The sequence below is a fragment of the Lutra lutra genome, chromosome 11 (assembly GCF_902655055.1).
Source record: "Lutra lutra chromosome 11, mLutLut1.2, whole genome shotgun sequence".
NCBI lineage: Eukaryota > Metazoa > Chordata > Mammalia > Carnivora > Mustelidae > Lutra > Lutra lutra.
In genome coordinates this window covers 68037993-68051492 of record NC_062288.1, presented here as the reverse complement: position 1 = coordinate 68051492, position 13500 = coordinate 68037993, and the positions used below count along the sequence as shown (strand labels likewise).

At 38.6% G+C, this 13500-nt stretch overlaps 1 protein-coding gene across 2 annotated transcripts in view; it reads right to left on the bottom strand.

The window, feature by feature from the left end:
* Nucleotides 1-2493: 2493 nt before the first annotated feature.
* GPR141 (G protein-coupled receptor 141) overlaps nt 2494-13500 on the bottom strand; it is a 41684-nt gene continuing 30677 nt past the window's right edge. Inside the window, exons 1-2 of one of the 2 annotated variants that reach the window (XM_047694276.1) lie at nt 8527-8568; nt 2494-3907 (exon numbers count right to left, since the gene is read on the bottom strand). In XM_047694276.1, coding sequence (XP_047550232.1) covers nt 2988-3893 — 906 coding nt within the window. In that variant the 5' untranslated portion in view covers nt 3894-3907; nt 8527-8568 and the 3' untranslated portion in view covers nt 2494-2987. Of the gene's footprint in view, nt 3908-8526; nt 8569-13500 lie in introns of those variants that run through there. The other variant, XM_047694275.1, reaches the window with a different exon arrangement.

The following is a 13500-nucleotide window of genomic DNA, read 5'->3' as shown; positions in this document are numbered from 1 at the left end:
ACCCAGGCGCCCCTGCATTGACTCTTTTAATCAATACAGAAACAAAAGAAATAATCTAGAATTGAATTGAGTCAAGGGTAAGTATTCCCAAAATAGGGGTGCCTGGGTAACACAGTCAGTTAAGCTTTCGGCTGAGATTGTGATCTCAGGATCATGAGATTAAGCCTTGTCTGGGGCTCCATGCTTAGCGTGGAGCCTGCTTATCACTTCTCGGCCTTTTGGCTAAGATCAAGGGTAGTGTGGAGCCTGCATGAGATTCTCTTTCTCCCTCTCCTCCTTCCCCCACCAGCTTGCACACATGCACATGTGTGCATGCATTCTCTCTCTCTCTCTCTAAAAAAAAAAAAAAAAGTAATCCTAAAATATAGGAATATTTTTTTCTATTCATAATGTCATATTGGTAAATCTTTCTTTTAAAGTGACTGTGCTAGCTCAGTTGGTCTCAAGGCTTGGAGACCCAAAGCCTTACTTTTTATCCCAAATATTTGTTAACACTTGTACTATTCTAAAACAAAGTTTACAGATAATATAACCCTCCTACAACATTATATAGTATTCTAACTCTAACATAAATGAATAATGAAGGAGAAAGTTGTTTATAATAACGTAATATATATTTTAATGTATAAATGCTCAGAGATGTTCACAAAAGGAGACAAATTAGGCCGTCTGATGTTAGCACCTACATCTAGTATCTACCTGATTACCACAGCTACAAATATTGTTTACAGGTATGTTGTGTATTTTAATGGACATTGATGATGTGCTTTTCCAAAGGAATGAACAACTCTTGGTAAAGTTCTGAGGAAAACAGAATAAAAACTTTCCTCCATATCCCTAGTAGCTACATTTTCAGAAAATTCATAAAATTAAAACCATACCAAAAATACTATGTGTTTATGAAAACTGAATAAAACCTGACTAATTATTATGAGCCTATGTTTCCTTTCATAAATGTTTGGAAGAACATTCAAATACACAACAATACCTGGTAATTATTTACTATGCAGAGAGCTGTGTGCAAGGCAAGATGCCTAGTCTCTGGTCCCAGCAACAAAATGCCAGTAGTACACTCGAATACTGCATCTCTGTATTTTGGGTAATATTTCGTATAGATCCGAAGAAATAAGCCCTTGATTATAATATATAATAATAGAGGGAAAAGCATAATCGTCTGAGCTCAACATATGTAGAATCTGGAAGAGATTATAATTTACAAGCTAACAGATAGTAAGACACATATATAAGAAGAGAAATTTGATGTAATTTCCAAAAATAATTGTTTAAGAATGTTAATATTTTACTATTTATATCATTCTATGCTATTATTATATTTTACTATTTATGGGTATAACAAATTTCTCAAAATTTTTATAGGTCTTAGAAATTTTCTTACAAATGTTGCAAGTCAAAATGAGAAGAAAAAAACTAAGAAACAATGGGAAAAGAAGTCAAATAAGAAATTAGGGAAATATAACTTAAAAAAGAAAAAAGGACATAAATTTTAAAACAGGAAAATTTTGGGAACAAGTCTGTGCAGCATGTTGTTGCTTTCTTCCTCTAAATTAATTTCTATGACTCAACAATTTTAGTGATTAGAGAAACTCAGGGATATTTCTTATCCATCTGGTAAATTTATGGATCCATAGATTATAACAAATTAAGAAAAAAAGTCTTTAAATTCCAATCCTTCATTTTTCTGGGAAATTTTTTTTTTACCTTAATTCATTCTATTCTATTCTTATCATAAATTGCTTTAGTTCTGAAGCATTAGGTATAAAACTGGATCGGTTCCTTGTAAAGTTTCAAAATTGTGAAACTTGGGGGGAAATAGTAGAAATATGGGCAGGAAGGGAAAAAGCCCACAAGCCTATGTATCAACTTAGTAGTCTAACTAATCTCATAGTCTAAATTAATTGTTCTATATATTTCTTCAAAAGTTCTTTTTTTAAGAATATTGTTTTTATTTATTTAAATACTTATTACCTTAAGGGGAGAAGGAAACTGTAAAGAGTGTAACATTCTGTTTCCAAGGTAAATCTAAATTAACTGGCCCAAGACATGTAAAGATTTTTCAAAAAGCAGAAAGGGGAAAATGTAATCACTTCCCTCAGGAACTCATTTTCATGCCTGGCAGCATATTGGTCAGGAACATTCTTTAACTTATCATTTCACCCTTATTTAGTAAGATTGAAATGATCTTAGTTACATTGTTATTAATTTAGTTACATTGTTACATTTAGTTATATTATAGATTATTTAGTTACATTTTAGTTACATTGTTTAGTTTAGTAAGATTTAAATGATTTTTAGAGTTATCGAGGATATTGATCCCATGTCCTTAAACTTGACCTCTCAAAGAACTAATTTGGATAACCTTGTTATAGCAGAAGGTCATAAGGACCTGTTTCTCTTGATTTTTAGGTAAGTGACTTCCCACCAAAATTATGATAATCTAGAAAAGTTTCTTCCTCTTCTCCCCCTTTATCTCTTGTTTGTCAGGATGGGAGTTGAATGGATATCTTATCTCATCAGCAAACTGGTGTTTGTATCTTTGGGGCTGATTTATTGCCAGGGTTCATTTACCCCAGGTTAAGTGGAATGAAAAGAACTAGAGGGCTGAATCCAATGCAAAACCCAAATAAGGTCATGTTCCAAACTGATGAAACTAAACTAAGCTGGTGAAGCTCAGAAACCATTAGACTCATGGTGCCCAGATGGGCCAAGTAGACTTTTTATATAGGAAAATAATGCAGTATTGCAACTCCAGGTGGACTAAACATCACTAGTTTTTCTATATGCATCATTTGTGCATATAGGTGGTAGGGATTAAATAAGGACTGGAATGAACGTTCTAACATTTTATAGTCCTTTTGATTGGCCGCATTATGGCATGACTTTAATCAAGTAATGAAATAACCCTTCCTACCTCTCTATGCCCATTTCTACTCCCAGTATAAAAGAGTTCTGAATACTGAAGTTTGTGGCTAATGGCACAAGAGGCAATTCCATAGGTCAATTATCTTTTGCTTACAGTGGCTTCCTCCAAGAACAAAGAGCAACAAATCAAAGCAGCTAATTGCTGTTACACTCAAGAAGATTTCATTATAAAATGCAGCAGTGTCGTTACAGTCACGTGAGTGTGCCACCGTGTACAAGTAATAGATCCTAAAGAAGTGGTAGGGAAGGAAGCAAACAAAGATGACTCCTATAAAAAATAGGTTTTTCAGCTGGGCCCAGAACTCCTGGTGGGATAGTAAGGAGGGGCGTAGCTTCCGAACCATTGACATGATGATAAAGATCTGGAAGACGAGGAGAACCACCGCAGTGGCTATGACAGCAGTAACTATCATATAGTTGATGACTCGCACATATACACGATCAAGCTCTTTGTGGAATTTAAAACAGTGTTGCTCATCGTACTCCTGGTGAGTTCCATACTGAGACGCAAACACAGGTACCACGATGACAATCACCAGCAGCCACATGCCGGTACTGGCAGCCACAGCATGCAGCTTTCTGTAGAATTCCACTTTGTCCTTGTGCTTGAAGAAGATGAGGTACCGAATGACCAAAATCACCACATAGAACAGGAATGTGAGGTACATATGGATGTGTAGCATGGCACTCACAAATTTGCAGAAGGGCAACCCAAATATCCAAGTTTGCTTGATGAGATATGTCAAGCGAAAAGGCACTGTCAGCAGAAAAACGCTGTGGACCACCACCAGGTTAACAACTGCTGTGGTAGTTACAGATCGGGTGTTCATATTCACCAGCAGGAACAGAATGGAGATGATGCCCGCCAGCCCTCCAATGAGTACGAGGAAGTAGAGCCTGGTTAAATGGGGTGTCAGTATAGGACTGCAGGATGAAACGTTGTGGTGAGCCATACTTCAGAAGTCACCTGGAAGAGACGAAACACCAATGTAACTGACAAATTTCCAGAGCTTTGTTCTTATCTCCTTCTTAGCACTAGCAATGTGATTTTGTCATTTATCTATTTACATGATGTAAACTTTATGTATCTTAAGAATAAAGACTATGTTATATGCATATCTGTATAATCGAGACTGAAAACATAGTCAGTTATTGATTCTGAAGCATTAATAAGTTAAAGACCTCATCAAGAGGCCCCCAGAGACACGTGTGTGTGTGTGTGTGTGTGTGTGTGTGTGTGTGTGTGTTTGTACATACATAGTCAAAACAGTTTGCATAGGGATGCCTGGGTGGCTCAGTGGGACTGCGCTCAGTGCAGGTCATGGTCCCAGGGTGCTCTCTCTCTCAAATAAATAAATAAAATCTTTTTAAAAAGCAGTTTGCATAAAACTAGATTGCAGACCATATGAAGCTGATGCATGGATACTAGTACTGCAACAGCTGGTGGGGGGGGACTACAACATGGAAGGAAAGTCGGATGTGTGTGTTAAGTACACAAAATGTTTTTTTAAGTATGATTCTAATTCTCTAATTCCTTTCAACTCATCAGCAAATGATTTAAGAATATACATAACTCATTTAGAATACTGATTAATTTGGCCAAAGAAAATTAGCTAAGTTAAAGCAACTACAATCAATAGGAGTGTATATTTGAATTTCTTGTCATAGTTTTGTTTTCATCTAGCAGTGAGACCTTGGCTAAGTTTTCATGGGTCCCACTGAAAATGCAGCACATCTCCCAATTCTCTTATTCCCGCACCCTCAAATTCATAAAAGAGCCGCTATCGTTTTTCCTCTGGAAATATCCTTTCCCTAAATAGTCTTGGTCCCTTCTAACTTATTATCCACATTCTAATTTATTATTTATTAAGTGAAAGATTTAGTAATCTTTTAATTACACTGATCAAATCCTTTCTTTTTCTTATTTAAATCCCTTCAGTGACTTCCCATTTCTTTTACGATTAAAAAATCCTTCCATGCCTAGAATGTTCTGGGTCATAGCAAAATCTGATCCCTTGAGACCAGATTCAAGAAATATTGTAGAGGTGGGGCACCTGGGTGGCTCAGTCAGTTGAGCATCTCACTTTGTTTGACTGGGTCATGGTCTTAGGGTCCTGGAATCAAACAATGCATCTAGCCCCACATTGAGCCCAGAATCGGGTTCTGTGCTCAGTGTGGGGAGTCTGCTTGTTCCTTTGCCTACCCCAACTCATCCTCCCTCTCTCTAATAAATAAAATCTTTAAAAAAGAGAGAGAGAATCTAGAGGTGAAATTGACAGAATTCAATGGATTGTATATGGGGAAACGAAGGGAAAGAAGGTATCTCAGTCACTCCTAGATTTCTAACTTCCAACAATTGTGTGATCATAAATCTGCTTACTGACAACAGGGAGGCTGAGGATCTAATTTGAGGAAGAACAGTAGTTGAATTATATTCTTAGTACCTTTGTAACACATTTGCAATTAGTTTTATTGCAAATAAAACTTCATGAATGTCTCTTCATATAATCAAAATTACCCAGCAACAAAAATGAATCACTGATGAATCACAAAAGCATTATACTTGCATACATGTAAATCACGTATCCTCAAAAGTGTGTTTGTTCTTGAGGTGTGAAAAAAAACACCTCACTTTCTAAGTATAAAACATATACATAAGTACATAAACAGACAGAGTATATCTGTGGTATTAAAATTTCATAAGGAGGGGGAAAACGGAACAAATGGCTTAAAAAGGCTCTTTATGAGGGAGATAATTTTAAAAGTTAAGAAACTGTGCTAAATAAAAGATGCTAGCCACAAAAAACTACATATTGTATAAAATCTTTTTCTAGAAAATCAAAATTACTGAGACAGAAGATCAGTCTAGCCCAGGGCCCACATTGCAGGGGAAGGGATTGACTTCAAAGGGATATGGGAGAATTTATGGAGGGATGGACTGTTTTATATCATGTTGGTTACAATTCTAGTTACTTGTCAAAGCTTATCAAATTTCACACTTAAAATTGTTGAATTTTCTTGCATATAACTTACTTCTCGATAAAACTAATTAAAAAATAATAATAATAACCTGGCCCCAGGGAAGCCCTGCTTTTGTGGGCATGGAATAGAATTTCCATATAACCCACTTAAAAGATTGCTTCATGTTATATCTATTCTATGTGATGTCTAATCTCTGTATTTGTCTATTATTTTCCCCTTTGAAAAGTAGTTCCTCTAAGTAAACATGTAGTTATATTGTGTTTATATCTGTATTAGGGGTGAATGTGCCATCATTAAGTTCTGTCCATCATTTTCTCTAGCTATTGAACTAGAATCTGGACTGACTTCTGAAAGAGAAAGGTATAATCAGTTGCATATCATCTGTCTCAAATCCTCTTTCTTTCTTATAAACTGCCGTGATCTCTCTGTAACAACCAAGCCTAGTTCCAGACATTCCAAGATACTTTGTAAGGTATTACAGAATATAGATACCTTCTGCTTAAACCAGCTAAAGCAGACAACCTGCAATTAACAACCTGTTCAGAAGTAACATGGTGGGGTTTTTTGTTGTTGTTGTTGTTGTTTGGGGTTTTTTTTAAGGGGGGTGCACATGTACATGTAGAGTTGGGGCAGAGGGAGAGAGAGAATCTTTTTTTTTTTTAATTTTAATTTTTTATTTTTCAGCATAACAGTATTCATTATTTTTGCACCACACCCAGTGCTCCATGCAATCCGTGCCCTCTACAATACCCACCACCTGGTGCCCCCAACCTCCCACCCCCCACCCCTTCAAAATTCTCAGATCGTTTTTCAGAGTCCATAGTCTCTCATGGTTCACCTCCCCTTCCAATTTCCCTCAACTCCCTTCTCCTCTCCATCTCCCCTTGTCCTCCATGCTATTTGTTATGCTCCACAAATAAGTGAAACCATATGATAATTGACTCTCTCTGCTTGACTTATTTCACTCAGCATAATCGGGAGAGAGAGAATCTTAAGCTGGTTCCACACTCAGCATGGAGCCAATGTGAGGCTCGAGATCATGACCTTGAGATCATGACCTGAGCTGAAATCAAGAGTCAGATGCTTAACCAACTGAGCCAACCAGGTGCCCCAATTATTTTTTAATAATGGAAAGGGTGAAATAATGGTGAAAAACCACCTTGACTTTATTAAACATATTCTTGATAGAGCGTCATCTGGATCTAATCCAGTAACTGATGTCAAGATCCCAGAAATAAACTATAGACCCAGAGCAAACTCTCCTAAGGGAGCGGGACTGTCTTCCTGTTTCTCCATGAACCACCTTGCCTTGGCAGGGTTCTCTTCCTTGTCTGTGACTAACCCCTGACGCTCAGCAAACTGGATGCAAATTCAGTTTCCCTCTGCCCTCTTTGATTGCCCTGCTTAAAATCCTTCTTTAGTTCCTTTGGCACCCACCATGTCTTACAAACCCTTTGCAGTCTGACCCCAACTTATGTTTCAAGGTATCCCTTGAAGGTAGCCCACCACTACCTCCATTTCCTCACCCTCATTCTTTGCCCTGGATTTATAGACCTTCATGCCTTTCCTACAATATTATTTTTCAAACCTCTGGGTTTCTTCTCTCTGTAGACACCAAATGTATAGCTAGACACTGAGGCTGAAGTCCAAATTCTATGATAAATGATTTTATGTCTCTTAAAAAACTTCCCCTGGTCTCCCATTGTCTCTTGGAGATGTGTGAACTTCTTAGTGTGCCATGCTATATCCTTCCTACTGGCTTTTGTAATTCTCTATCTAGCCTCTCTGCCACCAGAGCACCAAGACTCCCCCATCCTGCCTGAATGATTTCTTCATTATTCTGTTCTGACCTCAGCCTATGTACTGCAGAGCTTCTCAGCTTAGCCTGTGGTTTGGCTGGGGGCTATTTCTATGTGTCTTGGCAGTTCCTTTCCCAATGCTTTGCCCATAAACTTGCTTGGGCCTCCATGGTCATTGCCCCTGGCCCTAGGACTACCTTAATATCAGATGTGAGACATGGAAGTGGCTTCTCTAGTAGTTTTATAAGGAATCCATGGTAGAGCCAACATCAGAGACCAGTCTACAAAGTGAGAGTCCTAAGAAATTTGTAGAGTCCTACCAAATGGCACTAAGCAGTCCATGTCCTCATGAGAGCATAATACCTTAGGTCCCTTATTTCTAAACAGAAAAGCAGCTATAATCAACTTGGGATTTTTCATTTTGTTATTAAATAAGTCATGTCATTGCGTCTTTTGTATAGCACACAGTGAAGATTCTGAGACAGACAAAACACATCCCTGCATTTAAATCTCTTTTTGTCTGATAAGGGAGGAAGAGGTAAATAAATTATTTACAACATCTATAGGTACATAAAAAATGCCAAAATAATTCAGAAAGGGGAATAATTAACAGACAGTGGAGAACGAACACATCAGAAGGTAGTGGCAATAGAGTAATTCTTGGGCACATAACTGGTGCTGGAACTTAAAGGATGCTTTGAAGTTCCAAATGCAGAGAAGGAGAGATAGAGTACTCCAAGTATAGACAAGAGTCTGAGAAAAAGCATGGATGCATGTTCAGAGAATTACCTATAGTTTTATATACCTGAAACATTAGGTAAGGCAGTAGAACACAGGTGAATGTCTGTAGATGTTATGAAATGTGCCAAATACATAGCATGTTGCCACTCTGAGGATTTCTTATTTTATCCTGAAAATTATAAGAGATGCAAATTTTAAATTATAAAATGCCATTTAGTATTTCAATTCCAAAAGCTGTGTTTTGGTTTTACTGGAGAAAATATTAGAGGAGGGCAAGATAAAAAGAGTGATGCCATTAGCAGGCTATTGTGCTGATTAAGTTTAAATATCATAAAGATTGGTGCAAGTTGGTACCACTTCAGGGAATTTGCCCCCAAAGTAAACAAAATCAAAGACTCTGGGCTTGGAGAAACCAAAAAATGCGAATTTAAACTGTTGGTGAAAATTAAGAATGGTTACTTGGTGAGTAGAAGTTGGTATGGCTTATAAATTATAAGAAGGGAAAATGAAATTCAGTAAAGCCAATAAATCTAAGCAAAAGAAGGAAGGAAAAAATAAAGCAAACTAAGAAACATGGTAAATAGATAAGTTTAAAAAGGAAACAAGTCCAGGGGCACCTGGGTGGCTCAGTGGGTTAAAGCCTCTGCCTTTGGCTCAGGTCATGATCTCGGGGTCCTGGGATGGAGCCCCGCATCATGCTCTCTGCTTGGCGGGGAGCCTGCTTCCTCCTCCCTCTCTGCCTGCCTCTGCCTACTTGTGATCTCTCTCTCTCTATGTCAAATAAATAGGTAAAATCTTTAAAAAAAAAAAACAAAACAAGTCCAGACACATCTGAAATCATAATCAATATACATTATAGTGTTCCTTTCTCGGATTACTTAAAAGAGGAACTGCATGCATCTCTGTGAATATACTAACACCGACTAAATTGTACAATTTAAAATAGGGAATTTTGTGGTTTAGGGATCATATCTCAATAAAGTCATTAATTAGAAAAAGAAACTATCTGAACTGAGCCTCATTATTGACTGAGAATCATTATTGACAAGACAAAGAATGAAGAAAGAGTCAGTGGTGCTAAGCAATGGACTGCTTTCCGGTTGGGACGGGTCCCTGGTTAGACAGCTCAGTGGTCATCCAGTGGATGACCCGGCCAGGCCCATGATAAAAGGCCTGGTCCCTTTGACCTTACGCTTCATTCTTCTTTGCTTCCCACTCCATTCCTTGATTCACTCCTCCTGCTGCACTCTGAACAGATGGGACTGTGGGCAGATTCATTCAGTATGAGAGAACAAGCACTACCCCAGTCATTTTCTTCATAGTGCTTATCACTCTTGTCTCAGTTTTGCCTTATGTTTCATACCCATCCTTTCCCCCTGAAATGAAGCCAGAAATTAGCTAAATAGCTCATCCTTCTCCCTTCTTTAGTCCCAGGTACCTCTGAATTTATGCTTTCTTATCAACAGTGAACATGTCTATTCAACAGTTTGCTGGTAAGGATAGCTGCCCTGCCTCCCTTCTTGGCACTATGATGGAAATTTCACATACATTACTTATAATCCTCCCAAGAAGTCTAGGGCATGGGTAATTTTTATCCCAAATATCAGATGAAGAAATTGAGCCTCAGGGGATGACTCAGTTGGCTAAGCAGCCAATTCTTGATTCTGGCTCAAGTCATGATCTCAGGGTCCTGGGATCAAGCCCTACCCAGGGCTCTGCACTCAGGAGGAAGTCGGGTTGAGCGTTCTCTCCCTCTCCGTCTGCCCTTCCCCCTGTGCATGTGCTTTCTCTCATTCTCAAATGAATCTAGGAAGAAAGAAAGAGAGAGAGAAGAGAAAGAAAGAAGAGGAAGGAAGGAAGGAAGAAAATAAAAGAAGGAAGGATAGAAGGAAAAGGAAAGGAAAGAAAGAAGGAAAGGAAAAAAGAAAGGAAGGAAGGAAGAAAATAAGAGAAAAGAAATTGAGACTCAGGAGAGTTAAGTAACTTTTCCAAGGTCACTCAGCTAACATGTGGCAGCATGGAAGCCCAGATATGGAGTGTCACTTCACTGGGTTGCAGTAGTACAGAAGTCCTCCTGGACAAAAAAGTGGACATTCCATCTCTGCTTTGTTTCTCCAGTGCCCTTGTGTATGTCTTGTGACCGGAATATTTAAAGACAATTAATTGAATACTAGCAGAAGACTTAGAGAAGTAATTAAAATAGGTCCACTCCATATTCTCTAAAGTCAATAAATGTTTGAGAATCATTTCACCAGATTGCAATATAATAGAAAAAAAAACTGCATTAAAATTTAACTACCAAAATTTAATTTGTCCTAAAGTTAGATTCTTGAGTCCCTTTCTTAATTCCTTTTCGCTTTTTGAACTATTAAGTCCTCAACCTCCCCCCACCTTTTTGAGATTGAAAATCATACTGAGAGATTGTTATGGTAGGCCTTGGCCAGCTGCTCAACCCCAGAGAGATCTGTCCCAGGAAAGACCCTCTGTAGCTATTGATAGGCACGAGGGGCTGGTATCTGCAAGTGTCTGCTGCCCTTTACCCAGGAATCTCTGGATAAAGAGCTGACCAGCTGGGGCACAGCCCTCTATTAGGAGTGTGAGGCTCAAGTCATGCCAATCTTGCCTCTGACTGCTCTTTTGCCTGGTTCCTGGTTCACCCCCCCAGCCTCCCTAGATCTTGCGCCTCCCCAAACCCCATCTACTTCTCCTCGTTTTGGCACCCCTTTCTTTCACTCAATGTCCTCTATTTATTTTGTTGTACCTTTCTGATCTCCCAGGACCAGTCAGCTTCTCAGATACTGGTTCCAGCCTGACTCTCAAGTTCTCTCGGGTCTGCTTTCTCAATTATTCCTGCTGGTCCCTGTTCCTAAGTGCTGCTCCTACTTCTCTTCATCCTTGTCTTATTTCTAATGGAATCCCTGGAGGGATTCAAGCTTTGCCTTATGCAAAGTTTATTTCAAAGTGTATTCCCTGCCCTGTCCTACAGGGGCTGAAATAGTACCCTACTGAAATCCCCAGAGTAGGAAATGCCACTAATTTCCTCAGTTTCCCATCCAATCCTCAGCTTCTTTGTTCTTGGTTTGCTATCCAGCTGCCCCTGAACTACACATTCTAACCATGGCCAAGTTAAGTCAAAGATTAGATGGTTTATGCCCTTCTTACAACAGTGACTCGTGACTCTCTGATATATGTGGCAAAGGGTAAGTTTCAATATTTTTGAAGAGAGGAACTAAGCCATTAGGAGCATTTTGGTCCTTTACACAGGACAATGAGGACCAGTTTGTCTATTAAACAGAGGGTAAAATCCACGTTAAAGAAGAAGAAGCTACTAACAACGCTGGATGAAGGAAGAGGCACCAGATATCCAAATATGGATCGGAAAATTCCTTGGCAGATTGTTGTTCAGAAAACTCATCACCGAATCTGATGGTCAAATTATGATTGATGACCAGTCTTGAGATTCTGTGATTTACTGAAGACATGGGTTTTGCTGTCATCTCTTACTCCATCTCTTTGCTCCTGCACACTTCCACCTTAGGCTCAAACGACGGAACTACCTACAATAGTCCTGGTTGCCAAGCAGCCAAAGGCATTTCTTTTGGGCTTTCTGATTCACATTTCATCTTCTTAAAGCTACCTGATACCAAATCAGCAGCTTCTCTGGATTCTACCCACGGAATTAACTTCAGTCTTGAAGGGCCTTAAAATAGAATATTCAAAAAGGTTCCAAGACTTAAAGTTCCAAGACTGTCTGAGAGGGAAAGGTGGCATTCGCTAGAGATCTCAAACTGGTGTCATTGACTTGGCTTAAATATCTTCCCCTGGATGATGTTTTTTCATCTCCGATGACATGCCAGTATTGCTATTAATGTTCCATATTTATTTATTTATAGCTACAACTGCTATGTACAATGAGAGAAGAAATGCCTTGTCTTTCCCATATTTTCTGAGTGGGATGGTGTAGTGGAATTGAATGGTGGCTAACCCCCAAAGATAGATATCTAAATCTTAATCTTCCAAACCTATGAGTGTGTTTTTTTAAATGTTTTTGAGACTTTATTTATTTGAGAAAGAATGAGTGTGAAAGAGAGAGAGAGAAAGAGAGAGAGAGAGCACAAGTAGGGTGAAGGGCAAAAGGAGAAACAGACTCCCTGCCAAGCAGGGAGCCCAATGTGGGGCTCGATCCCGGGACTCGGGGATTATGACCTGAGCCAAAGGCAGACACTTAACCAACTGAGTCACCCAGGGGCCTGGAGTGTGATTTTATTTGGTAAAAGAATCTTTATAGATGTAATTGGGGATCTCAAGATGAGATTATCCATGTGGGCCCTAAATCCAATGATTATAGTCCTTAAAAAAGACATGCAGTGGAGAAGCTCAGAAGAGGAAACATCTTTGTGAAGACAGAGGGAGAGAAGTAGTAGAAGTCCCTGTTTACAAATAGTAAAGCTTATTCTTCATGTCCCTGTAATGTCTCCCACAAAACCTATCAGGAAAACCTGATAGAAGAGTTTTGTGAATCTGAACTCTGCTTGAGGTACTGTATCTCCAAATTCCATGCTTTTGGTGGGCATTTGAAACTTAAAATCCTTGAAGTATGTTCATATTCTCTATCACCCTTATTATCTCAGAAGTATCCACACTTATGTGGATGAGGTTCTAGAGTCAATTCCTCTCTCATTCCTGTTTAGGGCAAAAGTCATGTTTCCTTTGCCTAAGAGAGGCTTTGTCAAGAAGTTCCATGAATGCATGTCATCATTCCATTTACTTCACATCAAGGCTCATCAGCAGAAATGAATTTCTAACCCTCATTTTCTCCAAAGCTTTTATTTTATCCTGAATCACCATTCCCTTTCTTCATAACATTTAATACAATGTCTAACTGTAAATGTGCCTATTATTTTGTAAATTGATTGATCTTTCCCCTCACTAGACAAGAATCTCCCTTGAGGGCAGTGATCATGATTATTAGTCTCTTACTAGAATGATGCTAGGTTCGTAGTAAACATGGAATATTTTGTTGATTATTTGTTGAATT